We start from the raw sequence: 14,977 nt of genomic DNA on the forward strand, positions 1-14,977 counted from the left end.
GAGCGCTGTGGGCGTTCTTGCAACATGTGGACTGCAGTAGTTCAATAAGGCAGCTCACCACCACCTTCATCAGGGCAATTGGAGATGGGCAATAAATGCTGGCCTTGCCAATGCCACCACAACCCATGAACGAATATCGTAAAAAATGAGCTGTGAATACAGTATATTAAATTGGAAGTAGTACAAACAAATTGTTCTTTTGACTGGATGGCATGTTTGAGATCCTGGACATAGTAAGGGAGGTAGAAAAAAGACAAGTGTTCTATCTCCTGCACTTGCATGCAAAGCTGCGAGTGCATTTGAGGTGATGGAGGAATGCATAGTGCTGTCACAGAGAGAATGATTCCTTTGGAATGCAGAAAGGGAAGGTTGTGGACGTGGCAGAGAATGATCCACTAAATGTGGATGCTGGTGGGGCAGAAGGTAAGGACAGGCGCAAGCCTAGTGTGCCTCTGGGAAGGGGGGACATGGATGAGGGTACAAGTGCAGGAAATGGGACGAAGCAGCCAAGACTCTGTGAATCACAGTGAAGGGGAATTCACAGTTGAGGAAATAGGAAAACATTTTGTGAGCACTGGCATGCAAGGGAGCAGCATCAGGACAGATGTGATGGAGATGGAAATTCTGGGATAATAAAGTCTTTACCGGAAACTGGGTGGAAGGAAGTGCAGTCAAGGTAATTGGGAGTTGGTGGGCTTACAGTGGATATTGGATTATCACTTAAACGCAGGAATGAAGATAGAGAAGTGGAGGAAAGGAAGAAGTGGAGATGAACATGAGAAAGCCAGGGATGTTGAAATTGGAAACAAAATTGATAACATCTCCTGTTCTATACGAGAGAAAAGAGGGACCCTGACTCAACCATCAATATATCGCAAATGGAGGATAGGATTGGGGCAAATAATGTACCAGGTGTCCCACAAAAAGGCTGATGCGGTCAAATCGCCCAGGCATGGTAGCACAGTGGTTAGCACCACTGCCTCACAGTGCCAGGGACCCGGGTTTAATTCCAGCCTTGGGTGACTGTGTGGAGTTTGCACGTTCTCCCCGTGTCTGCGCGCGTTTCCCTCGGGTGCTCCGGTTTCCTCCCACAGTCCACAGGTGTGCAGATTAGGTGGATTGGCTATGCTAAATTGCCCCTTAAGTGTCCAAAGGGTTCGGTGGGGTTACGGCGGAGGAATCAGCCTGGGTAGAGTTCTCTTTCAGAGGGTTGGTGCCGAATGGCATCCTTCTGCACTGTCAGGATTCTAGGATTACAATACCTTTTATGTGGAAGGAAAGGAGTCAAAGAAGCTGTTCACTGAAGAACAAGTTCAGCTGAGCAGAGGGGGTTGGAGGTGGTGGCTAACGTGTGATTGTGCCTCTGTTGAAGGAAGAAGCATAGAGCTTCCAGATTGTTGTGGTAGGGGATGGAAATGGAGGGAAACAGAATATCTGTGGTGAAAGAGACACAATGAGGATCTAGACACTATTAAAGTGGCAGAGGATTTCAGAAGTTTCTCCCCAAGTTTGCTTTCAAGGACATTCAATAGTTTCTAGGCTTCACTTTTCCAGCCTTTTATTTCAGTTTGCATGGGTTCAGAACACTGTTCATCCCTTTTGTTCTTTATATCTTGGAAAAGTTAAGATTCTATCGTCTCAAATAAAACCTGTCTTAGGAATGCAGCAAGTTATAGCAGTGACTATTGCATAACAATCATAGACCATTGCTGGTCATGTACTGAACTAGGCAGTGTAGAAATGTAGGCTCTTGGCTAACTATAACCAAGGCATGATGGGATACTTGGCCTATAATTTTAGTGTACTGAAAATACTGCTGAAATGGCAATAGGTTGGAGGGTCCCCTTTCCTGTGTATTGTAGTGTCACTTCCTTATCTATATCCAACTGTTTCCACATTGTCACACCATCATAGGCATGCATTGATACGTTATCGATACAGCTCGAGTGCATCCTGGCATTGTAAGGAGTCACCGTCTGAAGTTAAAAAGTATCTTTTAGGATTTAAGGGATTTTTTTTAGGCGCCACGATTCACAGTCATGTCTTACTAGTTTACTCCAGTGTATAAATATCCCAGGAGGACTGTTGTACTTTAGATTCTCGTCCAAACTCCTGTTTAGGTGTGGTTTCTCCTTGCTGCAAGTAAAATAAATTAACTGTTGATGTTAACCTGTATTTCGTTGAGTCTTACTCGGAGTTGAGTTATTGACAGGAGTCTCCATTCAAGCTTCTTCAGTTACAATAAGCATCCAAAAAGAGAATCCAGCATACTATATTAGGCATATTTGGACCAATCCGTATTTGATGCAAAAATATATGGTCTGCAAAAGGGTTTGCCCCAGTTTGACAAGACCTGCAACGCTGGTTTCTACAGGTTACAGGTGAGAAACGCTTCCAGACAGTGGTGCTCAGATTTCCATTTGTTTACTACTGGACCTACCCATCCCATCACCAAAGGCTTTGACCAAGAGTCATATCCGACTCGAAACATTAAATCTGTTCCTCGCTCCACAGATGCTGCCAGACCCGAGTTTTCCCAGCACTTTCTTACCAAAGGTGCCTTTTGATTTCTTACCAAAGGTGCCTTATAAACAAAGAAAACCTCTCCAGTAGGAATCTGGGGAGTTAAATCACGGACAGTCTGAACTCTCACACTGCTCAGGTAGAGCACTTAGCATTGCTTCGATGAATGTGAAATGCCCATTATGGTTCTTATACAAAAGAGCAGCTGCACAGACATTTGCAGTGAGCCAGTAAGTCCAGGTATCTCTGTGTATTAGAAGCTCACTTTCATTTCTGCCACCAGGCAAGACTAGTACTGATTACCCCAGAATCACCTCAATTTAAATTATAAAAGGTGCCCCTCGTGATAATCCCACCTCCAATTTGAAACAAGGTTGAGGGGATAATGATCTATTGATTAAAATAGCTGGAGCAGATTAAATGATCAGGCTACATCACTAACCACATTTTGTGGCAAGCTGGACAAATTAGGTAAAGAGGTGGCAACAGAAATGCTAGAAACAGGATATGATGATAACATTTCCTGCTATTCCCTGCTAGGTCACTGTCTCTGCGGAGTCTGCACGTTCTCCCCATGCCTGCGTGGGTTTCCTCCGGGGGCTCCGGTTTCCTCCCACAGCCCGAAGACGTGCAGGTTAGGAGGATTGGTCATGCTAAATTGCCCTTAATGTCCAAAAAGGTTAGGAGGGGTTACGGGGATAGGATGGAAGTGAGGGCTTAATGTGGGTTGGTGCAGACACAATGGGCTGAATGGCCTCCTTCTGCACTGTATTTTCTATTATTTTGACTGTTTGCCCTCTTATTACAAACTCCAAGTGTCAGTGTAGAAGCCAAAACAACCCATCAATCCCCAACAAATTATCCAATCCTTTTTATTATTGTAAGGGTTCCTGCCCTTTGCTCCTGTGTGGGACTGCACCTCAGCCAGCGAGCTCTTCAAATTCTCACCACAGATCCCCTTCCTCTCCTGTTTTTGAGGACTCTTACCACCTGCACACATTGTGTGCAAGTATTCAGTCTTTAACAGGTGATCTGCCCTGTTATTGCTTCTTCCAGGATTGGGAATAGATTCCAGGAGAGTACGAGGAGGCAGACCAGAAATTAACTGCTCAATGGCACTGTGTGTCAGACACTCACCATTTGAAGGAGTTAAATGAGAGAGTCAGAATCCCTGATGGTTCAGTAATACTGAGGAGGCAACACCACATCAGAGTTTCCAAGGAGACAGCAATGCATCTGTACCCCAGGGAGGTAGCAGCCAGATGACAGTTTAAAAAAAAGGCAGATACAATTTAATTTTCTTAATTTGGTTGATCTAAGTTCTTAAAAAATCTGTGTGAAGCTTCCCCTTAAGGGATGACGTGGCAAAAGTTCAAAGATACGGCAACGTCACAGCACTAGCAATGCAGGGATGTTGGACTAATGGTCTAGAGGTGAGAGTTCAAAACTTACACAGCAGCTGGAAAAAGTTTAATTTAATTTACAAATATGGTCTCCATAATGACCATGTAACTACGAGATTGTTGTAAAAACACATCTGGTTCACCAATATCCTTCATAGAAGGAAATCTGCTGCCCTTAACAGTCTAGCCTGTATGTGACTCCAGACCCACAACAATGTGGTTGACTCCTTAACTGCCCTCAGAAATGGCCTAGTTGTAGCAATGCATCACCGCCTGTTTGATAGCAGTTAGGGAAGGGCAATAAATTCTGGCCTCCTCATCGATGCTCACATTTAAAAAATCACAATGCCATTTGATAGGAATTATTCCGCACTGTGTAACAGGGCTCAGACCTTGACTAATTCCTAAAATTTAAAAACTGGACAAAGACTTTTTAAAATGGTTGAAGACCCATGAACAATCAGCTATTTGGCAGTTATCACAGAAAGTTGTGCCTCACTATCTCTGAAGAAACACTAATGACCCCCGTGGGCTGCAGAGACCAAATTCAATATGAAGGCAATCTTCATTTCAGAACTCAGCCCACCAACCAGAGACTACTAGTCTGCTAGGTAAAGGAACCCTGAAAACTTCCTTTCAAATTTTTAATGGCTGGAATATTAACAACCTCTGGAACTCAGACAAAGAGTTATATACCCTTTGTTTAAGCCAAAGTGGAGAAGTAGGAGTCAGGCCCAGCTGGTGGAACCTGTAATGTTGCCTTGTGGAGCTGCAAAGCTGAGTCTGCCATCTTTCCATCGACCAAATAGTAGCACAGAAAAGGGGCTCTATCCAGATTTCAATTCCTGACCTCATCTACATGTTTACTACTAGAACTTTGGTACCATTGCCCACAAGGACTGATTTATCGCTATGTGCCTATCGCATTGGAAAAGTGAATTATTCAACATCAATTCAGCATGCTGGAGCTTTTGTGAAGGAACACAACATTGGGCTTAGATTCTGTACTCATGAAACAATACTTCTTCTCTGTGGTCTTTGCCCTTTAAATATTTATTTTTTTAATCCCCTCTTTTATTGTATGAAGGAAAAGGAGGTTATCTTGTGACGCTCCTCCTTTGTGTGTGCGCATATAAATAAACTAAACCTCTAATTTACCCCATCTTGAGTTACTGTGGGGTTATTAGAAAATTGGGTCATACCAAAACTATGGGTTTGGGCAACATGCCACTGCTTATGAAGGAGAAGAATATCAAAACATCTTTCTGCTTATGGATGGATGGAGAGAAATCAGGGCTGTTTAAATTAAGCCCCCTCTCCTGTCCATAACACACTGATTTCCAATTATCATTGCGAACTGCTCAATTGCTAGGTAAACTGTCAATGATGCGTTCTGTTATCGTAGCAGATTAAAATTAAACATTAAGGCTTTAGGAAAGAGGGATTGCCACATGTTCTGTAAGCAGGAATGGAAAAAGATTTCAGATAAGTCTGCACACTGGCTTCACTGATGTGTAACTGAAATGTCAATGACATTTTCTGATCTGGGATGGAATCGCTTCATCGGCAGCAGTTTTATGACTGTCACAATGCAATATTTGTCCATCACAGATGATACTCTGTAACATGAGATACACACGCAGCTTGATCCAGCCAGCGGTGCAGTGAGCACCTACAGGCTCACCTTCAAAAAAAATAACATTTCATTTTCTATAACCATCTGCTCTTTTATTTGGTACAGTAAAGATAAGCAATATAACAATTCTAGTGGATTTATCAAGATAGCATTCTTACCACAGCATTTCTACAACAAACGCAATTTGCACAACCCTTTTAACAGGATTTGGAAAAACCTATTTCAGCACACTTTCAATTCTTTTCCAAGCAAAAGGCCGTATCAAAAAACAAAACAGTAAAATGTATTAAATCAAGAAGCATTGCATTTATTTACAGCACTTCAGTGGTCCTAGTACAATATTACTTGAATATATCAGGAAACATTAATGTAATAATGCAGGCAACTATTTCACTGTGTATACAGCTTCCGAGTTGCAAGGAACAACCTGGCGTAAGATCTCGGTTTCATACTCTGAGAACAGTACATTTGTTCATCTTGTTCTTGCATATTATACATTTTGAAATACAGTAGTGACTTGTTAATCAGGTGTGTGTTAAACAATGTAACTCAGTATTAACACAAATTTACGGTTACGTTGGTGTGTCATTCTAAGCAGAAATCAACTTTAAGCGTGTGATGAAGTCACACAGAGAAAAGTTAATTATTGGCCGAGTGACCAAAAGCAACTTGCCAACAACAGTTGTGAGTGCTCAAGGAGGAAACTTTACATCAAATTGCTTGAACAGAACAGCCATCAAGACACCATTTTGGCTTCAAACATGTTTTTAGACACAGTGAATTGAGGGGAATATTCTCTCTCAACATCAGTCAATTACCTGGTCACTATCATAGGTCAAGGCAGCATCGAAAGGGGTTTAATTTTCCTCTATTGCCCCGTCAACTGAATTCAGGACACTGTGCGCTTTTGCATTAAAAGGCAAGAGATACAAGCAAACTTTAAGACTGGTCCTTTCTTTTTAAAAGTATAAACCAAGTCACTGTATGCTCTGTATGCCTGGTGCAATATTTCAGTGACTTCACCTCTGTCCTTCTTCCTTACTGCACAACTTTCACAGCTGTCTACAGCAAGTTTCATCACTTCAGTGGCCCAACAGACCAGTACCTGCAACAAGAACCATACAGAGGATTATACATTTCAGCCATGTACAGTCATTAACGGTCTAGTAATTCAGTTTGTAAATATTATCCCAACAAAGGCAGCTTAAATGGCGAGCTGTCTGTCCTCTATCTCGTGTCATTAGCTCAGTAAACCATACCCATTGGCATATCAATGCCAACGGTATAACACCAACACTAGCATGCTGATATTAGTAACTTAGTATACTGGTAGGGAAATCTTGCAACTACTGTACAGCATTGACGAGGCCACAGCTAGAGAGCTATGTATAGTTTTGACCACCTCATTTGAGGAGGAATATATTTGCATGGGAGACTTTTCAAAGATGTTTCACTAGTTCATATCTTGGGATGAAGAAGTTGACTTATATGGTTGGGCTTATACTCACTGCAGTTCAGAGGAAGGAGATGATTTTGTTCAGTCCATAGAATCCCCACAGTGCAGGAGGTGGACATTCAGCCCATCAATTCTCAACCAACCGTCTGAAAGAGGAGCCGACAAAGGCCCACTCCCCCGCCCTATCCACGTAACCCCCACACATGGCCAATCAACCTAACCTGCACATACTTAGACACCATGGGGCAATTTATCATGGCCAATCCACCTAACCTGCACATCTTTGGACTGTGGGCAAAAACCAGAGCATTTGGAGGAAACCCACTCAGACACTGGGAGAAACTGCAAACTCCACACAGACTGTCGCCCAAGGCTAGAATTGAACCCAGGTCTCTGGTGGCGTGAGGCAGCAGTGCTAACCACTGTGCTACCATGCCGCACCCATAATGGAATACACGATTCTGAAGGGACTTGACAGAGTAGATGCTGCGAAGATCGATGCTTCCTCTTTGGCTTGGGGGGGGGGGGGGGGGGGGGGGGGTAAAAGAGAGAGAGAATGGTCTACTCTTATTTATGTTCTTACTGATAACTAAAGTTCCAATACCGAAGCTTGCCTTCGCAATACCAACATTCCATATATTGCTATCCAGAACCTGGTATACTGCTATCTGACATTTCTCACGACCAATATCTGGAATAAAACCTCAAACAAGCCAGCAGGCAGTTGTAAGCCACAAACCCTCTTTTGACAGAAATATGAAAGACTCACCTTTAAAACCCTCTTCAGGCATACATACTAGGAAAAAAAGAAAAGTTAATTGGTGTAAGTAAAAAGCTTTTCATTACAAAATTATATGCAGAAATAATGTAAATTTGCTAACCACAAAATATTAAATCATATCTGTATGTGTGACTTTTTTAAATGTCAGAAATTGGTATTTTAGTTACAAATAATCTCTATATTGAAATGATCTTTAACCACTTTACAAATGAAAGCAAGTTAGATTGTTCAGCTGTAATTTATTTTAAATTAAATTTATAAATTCTAAGAAAACACCAAAAAACTCCTACCTTGCATTATATCATCCATTGCTGTATAATCAGCAATTGGTTCATCAGCCTTAAGTACAAAAGATAATAAAACAGAATAACTACTTACCATATATTTGCCCATTAACACAAGGTACATCTAATGAACAAACATCTGCTCAGATCAAATCTGCCAAGTATTTTTTTGTGATTTGCATAAGAATTAAAAATATATTTTTAAGAACAATCTGAAGTACAGAAATCATGGGTGCGATTCTCTGAGCCCCGTGAATTGCCGCATCCGCACCACGACGCTGCGCATGATTCTCCGAGGTGCGGAGAATTGGCGCCATTTGCACGGCGCAGTGCCGGCCACGGGCCGCTGGAATCGGCGTGGACGCCGATTCTCCGGTCCGCATGGGCTGAGCGGAAAAAGCAGAATCCCACCAGCGCCGTTCACCCCTGGTCGCTGCCGGCAGGAACTGTGCACGAAGGGTCGCCGGGGGGGGGGGGGGGGGGTTTGGGGTGGGGAAAAGCGCTCCTTCACCGCGCCGGGGGGGGGGGGGGGGGGGGGGGGGGGGGCTCCAATAGGGTGTGGCCCACGATCGGGGCCCACCAATCGCCGGGCCGGCCTCTACCCACCCCCCCCCGGAGCCTACTTTGTTGCGTGGCTGGCCCTGAACCCCCACACCATGTTGCGTAGGGGCCGGCCCGCTGAAGTAGTACCCCACGCATGTGCAGGTTGGCGCGGCCCAACTGCGCATGCGCGGGTTGGGACGGTGCCCATTTGGCGCCAGGAAGGGAGGCTGGAGCGGCAAATCGCTCCAGTGCCCTGCTGGTCCCCTGTGGGGGACAAAATTGGTTGTCCCCTTGCCCGTTTTGCGCCATCGTGAAATGCGACGGCGCGAACACTTAGTCTCCATTTTGGAGAATCGCCCCCCCCTCCCATATGCTTTTGTACTGCAGGTCCAAACAGGAAATTATAGGCCAGTTAATCTTACTTGGATTGTGGCTAAACTCCTAGAGTCTATAATACAGGATGAAATTAGTGAATGCTTAGCAAGGATTGGGACAAACAGAAACAGTCAACGTTGATTTTTAAGGGCTAATTTAATCTTTTTGGTAGAAATCAAAGTTGAGCAAGAAAAGGAACTAAATGGGTACTGTTTATGCATATTTCCTATAGAAGGCAACAGTAGGTTAAGAAGTTTATGAAAATGATAGCACTTGTATAAAATAGAATGCAGCTGCAGCAGAGGGATGGTTCAGTCATAGTAAACAACAACTGGGATAAAAGGGGGTAATTTCCAGAATGTTGACCATGGTGTACCCCAGGATCTCTTGACTTCCACTTACATCAATAGTTTTGAAATAGACATTAACATCTAATTATGTAAAAGTTTGAATCCATACTAAATTAAAGCCATGCCAAATAATCCGTTAGGATGAAAAGGACCGTGTGGGTTAACAGAATTGGCAGATGTAGTTAAATGCAGAGAATTGTGCAGTACTGTATTTTGGGAGGGGAGAAAACCTTGAAATAAATTCAACTCTTAATAGAGTTTTGGAACAGATTTGCCACCAATTTTTAATTTATTTTTTAAATAGATGGAGGTTCAGCTAAAAAGACTATCAAAAAGTCTGGGCGCTGTATATTCGGTCTTTTTCCCGGTAGCCCATTGTGTAATAACTGAATGGACCATGGAAAATGTACAGTAAAGATTCACTGGAATTTATGAGAATTAATGAAAATAGTTAAGAAAGGCATGAAAGATTGGATGCTTCTCCCTAAAATAGAGGTGAAGTTACCAATAAAAACAATTCACATTAGCCCACGGTCTAGGAGTCATTACGTGATGCAATGCGTCCACTGGTCACCAAATCAGTAACAAGGTGGCACAAAGTCAGACTAAAGGGGGAATTACTGGAACCTGGATTCATTTATTTGCTGCAAGTGTTTACAAACAAAAGCTGAAGCCAGGAGAATGACCAGGAGCGGGATTCTCCAACCCCGTGCTGGGTCGGAGAATCATCGGCGGGCCGCGCTAATCGCGCCACGCGTTCTCTGCAGAGCAGAGAATCGGCACTAAATCATGGCTTTAACAACAACAAACAACCCCACACTGAACACACAGCAATACCAGAATCACTAATAGTTGAACAAAATACCTTTAGCAGAATGACTGACTCTGGGATGACTCCCAGATTACCCAGTGTTGCTGTGTCATCAGTTAGCATCCGTCCTTCCAATGACAAATTCTGATCAAATGGTGCAACAGAAAAGGCGTGCATGATCTGTGGAAGATGGAAAAGTTTTAAAGGGCAGTTGGAAATCAGGAATTCCTGAGGTAACCAATCTAGCTGAGCGACACAATCATTTCCCAATACTCCCCCTTGTGCAAATCACAAATGCATGTGCAAAACACTTGATTCTTCATTCACTAAATCTGAGGAACATCTAAAACTCACAATAATGTCTCCAAAAAGTGAACTCTTTATATCGATCACTCTTTGAGACACCTACTGCACCAGAAAGCACATACTACGGCTATTTCTCACAATAAACAGAAAACAACACATATAAGGTCTGTGTGTTTGGAGGAGTATCATCCTATAGAATATTAGCTTAAACTCTAGCCCTACATCAATTGTAGTTTTGATTTTATATGCAATTGATTGTATTGCCACATAGTAAAGAACTGTTTCTCATCATCTGAAATACTTTCAGTGATTCTATTACCCGACTAATCCGCTAGTGCAACCAGAATCAAACTGTTCCGAGCACTGACCTGTGCAGGATTCAAATAGCCAAATAGAATAAATTTTGCTTTAGTGGATTGTTAACTGAACCCCTCAAAATAATTACTGCCTCGTACTCTGGTAAGCTGCTAACCAAAAACACAAGGGAAGTTTTTTAAAAATCACAATAGAATGTACAACATAAAATTCGTTGGATCAAATATTCACAATAGTTTTTGACAAATCTGAACCCCATTAATCTACTTTTTTGCGATACCCCGGAATACCTTCTTTCTCGAGATACACATCCACATGCCTTTTGAATTTATTTATAAATGGTTCATTTCAATGGTCCTCACGGTAACTTATCCCATAAATACAAATCAGCCACAAATCGGACTGGTACACAACAGGAGCCATGTCTCACTTTAAATCTGCATCCAATTTACCTGGAACATTTAAAAATAGTTTACCTGTATTTTCAATTCTTTGAGAGTTTGATTGGCTGACACAATGAGTTCCTTTTCTCCACGTACCCTATGGCGTGTACTACGTCGGATGCCTTGTTTATAGTATGTGCTGCTGTTACCACCACCAATACAAGGGTGCGTCAGCTTCCGCCGTTTCGCTCCGTTACTCTGAAAGCAGAAGGTTCGACATCTACTTTTGTTTTCAACTATATCAAGGAGTAATTTTACCCATTACTTTCTGCGCCACTGTAGAACATGGAGGGTAACATTTCAAATTCAAAGTCTGCAGACAACATTAAAATTTAATTCACTGCTAAACAGCTTGCTCACTAGTCAGCTGTGACATGTCTAGCATGGGGCGGCATGGTGGCACAGTGGCTAGCACTGCTGCCTCACTCTTCCATAAAGAGACCAGAACCATCTGCAGACCTACAGAACATTGTTGAAGAGTTGAATTATCAAGAATATCACGGGAGCCCAAATAGACTGTGACCTTGTTAACCAACGCTGGCAAGGCTTAATCACATAACCTGCATACTGCATGGACTTTGCTCAGAATAACCTAGAACCGAGTTCCTGTGAAGGGCTGCTGTAAAAAGGGTGTAATTATAATTCAGTTGAAAATGCTGGTGCAGTTAATATTTGTGCACGGAGATGTTTTCTCCCAGAGCCAGCCACAAGATGGAGGCAAACATTGTTCTTTTAGGAACAGGGCACAACAGTGACAACCAGTGCCTGCTTGAAGTCACCAGTTTAGTCCAAATACTTGGGAGGGCGCATGAGAACCACGTGGAAATTCTCAATGGTAGAAAAGTCGAGAAAGTTAACAGCTAATAAATCAAAATACTACAAATTCTCAGTGTAGGGTGGCACAGTGGTTAGCACAGTTGCTTCACAGCGCTAGGGTCCCAGGTTCGATTCCTGCCTGTGCGGAGTCTGCACGTTCCCTCCATGTCTGCATGGGTTTCCTCCCACAAGTCCCGAAAGATGTGCTTGTTAGATAAATTGGACATTCTGAATTCTCTGTGTACCCGAACAGGCGCCGCAGGAATGTGGCGACTAGGGGATTTTCACAGTAACTTCATTGCAGTGTTAAAGTCAGCCTACTTGTGGCACTAATAAAGATTATTATAAAACAAAATATTCTAAGCAAAATTTAATCTCTTTTGCAGTTGTAAAACACAACATAAGTAGCTGCCAATGAGAAAATAAGATAACATGGCTTAAGATGCTGTATTGCAGTCAAAGCAAACCCTTAAAATGCCCCTTCAAAGTTCCTGTTGAGACTTATCTTGTTCATGTTAATCAGAAGTACAAATTCAAAAATAAATTGGACTGTTTCAATGTGTTATGTACTAATTTGGCATTTAGAAAATGAGCTTGTTTGTTCTTAAATATTTCTTTCAGCAGTCTAAAACTGCAGTTTTAAGTCCCAGATGTGGCCAAACAATATAACCAATTCTCCAAGTTTAAAATAGGAACATATAAGCAATGTGCAAGTACAGAGTCAGTGAGACTCCTTCCAATTACTCTTTTGTAAAGTTTCACACCTTAAAGAGAACCTTAAACAAAATATTACCTGGTTAAAGTCAGGATCCTTCTCTCCTTCTACCTTGCATTCCTCTCGCTCCTCCTCTGCCTCGGAACCACTCAAATTTAGCTCCGGTGCACCTTCCTTCATCACCTTACAAATAAAGCATTGAGCATGTAATCCTTATTATAAAACAAGTTTACTTCAAGACAAACACTGTCATTATAAGCAATACAATTATTCTACTTTACAGAGGCCGTAACTGCTTCTTCTGTCATTCTATGAGCATCGTCCTGACATTACTCACTATAATCTTCAAACACTGCCCCAAAGTGCTCAATCACCTCATCTCTTTATTTGCTGCTGTATTAGTGAATAATCCCAATTTCCAAATCTCACGCTGCGGGGAATTCTGCTTTTCTACTTTTCCTACCAAAGTAAATGACTACCACCTTCTTGTTCTCTTAGCCTACCTACATCCATTCACAGGTTCTTTGTGTTCTCATTCACGGGTTGCGTCCTCCTCATAGCTTACTTTCCCACTTAGCTTTGTATCATCAGCAAGTCTGGAAACATTACACTGGTTCCTTCATTTAAATCATTGGTATAGATTATAAATATCTGAGGCCTAAGCACTGATGCTTGAAGTAGCCGAATGCTACAGCCTGCCAACCTGAAAATTACCCGTTTATTCCTACTTTAGAGTTGGAAGCCGACAGCACAGAAAAGGCCCATCACATCTTCACCGGTCAAAAACAACCACCTAACAAATCTAATCCTATTTTTCATCATTTGGCTCATTGTCTTGCGTCTGGGCATCGCAACTGCACATCTAAATATTCCTTAACTGTTGAGAGTCTCTGCCTCCTCCACTCTTTCAGGCAGTGAGTTCCAGATTCCCACCACCCTCTGGCTGAGAAAGATTTCCCTCACATCCCCTCTAAATTTCCTGCCCGTCACCTTAAATCCAAGCCCCCTGGTCATTGATCCCTCCACCAACTCTATCTATGCCCCTCATAGTTTTATACATTGCAATCGTGTCCCCCTCAGTCGCCTCTTCTCCGAGGAAAACAACTCGCGTATCCAATCTCTTCATAACTGCCCAGGCAACAATCTGGCCAATCTCCTCTGCACCTTTTCCAGTGCTATCACATCCCCCTATAATGTGGCCCCCTCCCACATCTCTGCTTCCCTCCTGAAAAAACCAAGCCCAAGTCATGTGGACCCTGTGCACCACCTTAAATTGTATAAGGACATCCTTGCGCAGGAGGATGTTGAGTTCACTTGGCGCATTACTTCACACCAAAGTCCCCATCCTATTTCCCTCCCCAACTCCTCCTCACTTTCGCTTGATCCTCTTCACTTAAGGCCGTGCTCTGCTGCTCCAACTACCGATATATATTTCCAATCCTACTACACACCCCCCTCATCCGGGAGCAACATTATTCTCCAAAAGCACCTGAGGGAATGAAGGCAACTCCTTGTGCACAAAGTCCTGCACCTGCCAATATCTTAACTCACTCCCCCTTGATAAAACCTCTCCCGCAGTTCTTCCAGCCCAGCAAATTTCCTTCCTTAAACATGTCCCTGACCCGTTATAACCCCTCCATCTCCTTTACATCCCATCCACCCCCCCGGCGCAAACCATGATTCCCACACAGTGGAGTCAAAACCAACCTGTGACCCAGTTTAAAGTGCTTCCTCGGCTGGTTCCAAATTTTTACAGACGACTCCACCACTGGACTCCTCGTATACCTCCTCGGAGTAAACCTCCTCGGAGTAAATGGCAGCAGGGCCGTTACCAGAGCCCACAGGCTCGTCCCCTTGAAAGACTCTTCCTCTAACCTGACCCAATCTGTCCCATCCTCCCACCATCATCTCACCTTTTTAACATTAGCTGCCCAATAGTAATGTAACAAATTTGTCATCCCCCGTGCTGCTTCTGCCTTTGCAACTGAGCCCTCTTCACCCGTGGCACCTTCCATGTCCACACAAATTCCGAGATTAACGCATCTACCTTCCGAAAAGAGCCCATGGAGATGAAGATCGGTTGGGACAGAAACCCAAATAGGAATCTTGGCGATATATTCATCTTCACCACCTGCATCCTCCCCGCCAATGCCAGATGCAGCGCATCCCACTTTTGAGTACCCAATTATTTTCTTCCACTTAAGGAGTAACTTAGCTTGG

General features: G+C 43.1%; 1 protein-coding gene across 3 annotated transcripts in view; it reads right to left on the reverse strand.

Annotated features, from left to right (window-relative positions):
• Window positions 1-5,632: 5,632 nt before the first annotated feature.
• usp48 (ubiquitin specific peptidase 48) overlaps window positions 5,633-14,977 on the reverse strand; it is a 155,343-nt gene continuing 145,998 nt past the window's right edge. For 2 of the 3 annotated variants that reach the window (XM_038821324.1, XM_038821323.1), the window contains exons 22-27: window positions 12,836-12,940; window positions 11,260-11,424; window positions 10,217-10,342; window positions 8,090-8,138; window positions 7,788-7,814; window positions 5,633-6,667 (exon numbers count right to left, since the gene is read on the reverse strand). In XM_038821324.1, coding sequence (XP_038677252.1) covers window positions 6,645-6,667; window positions 7,788-7,814; window positions 8,090-8,138; window positions 10,217-10,342; window positions 11,260-11,424; window positions 12,836-12,940 — 495 coding nt within the window. In that variant the 3' untranslated portion in view covers window positions 5,633-6,644. The remainder of the gene's footprint in view (window positions 6,668-7,787; window positions 7,815-8,089; window positions 8,139-10,216; window positions 10,343-11,259; window positions 11,425-12,835; window positions 12,941-14,977) is intronic. The other variant, XM_038821325.1, reaches the window with a different exon arrangement.

This window comes from Scyliorhinus canicula, chromosome 16, assembly GCF_902713615.1.
Source record: "Scyliorhinus canicula chromosome 16, sScyCan1.1, whole genome shotgun sequence".
Lineage (NCBI taxonomy): Eukaryota > Metazoa > Chordata > Chondrichthyes > Carcharhiniformes > Scyliorhinidae > Scyliorhinus > Scyliorhinus canicula.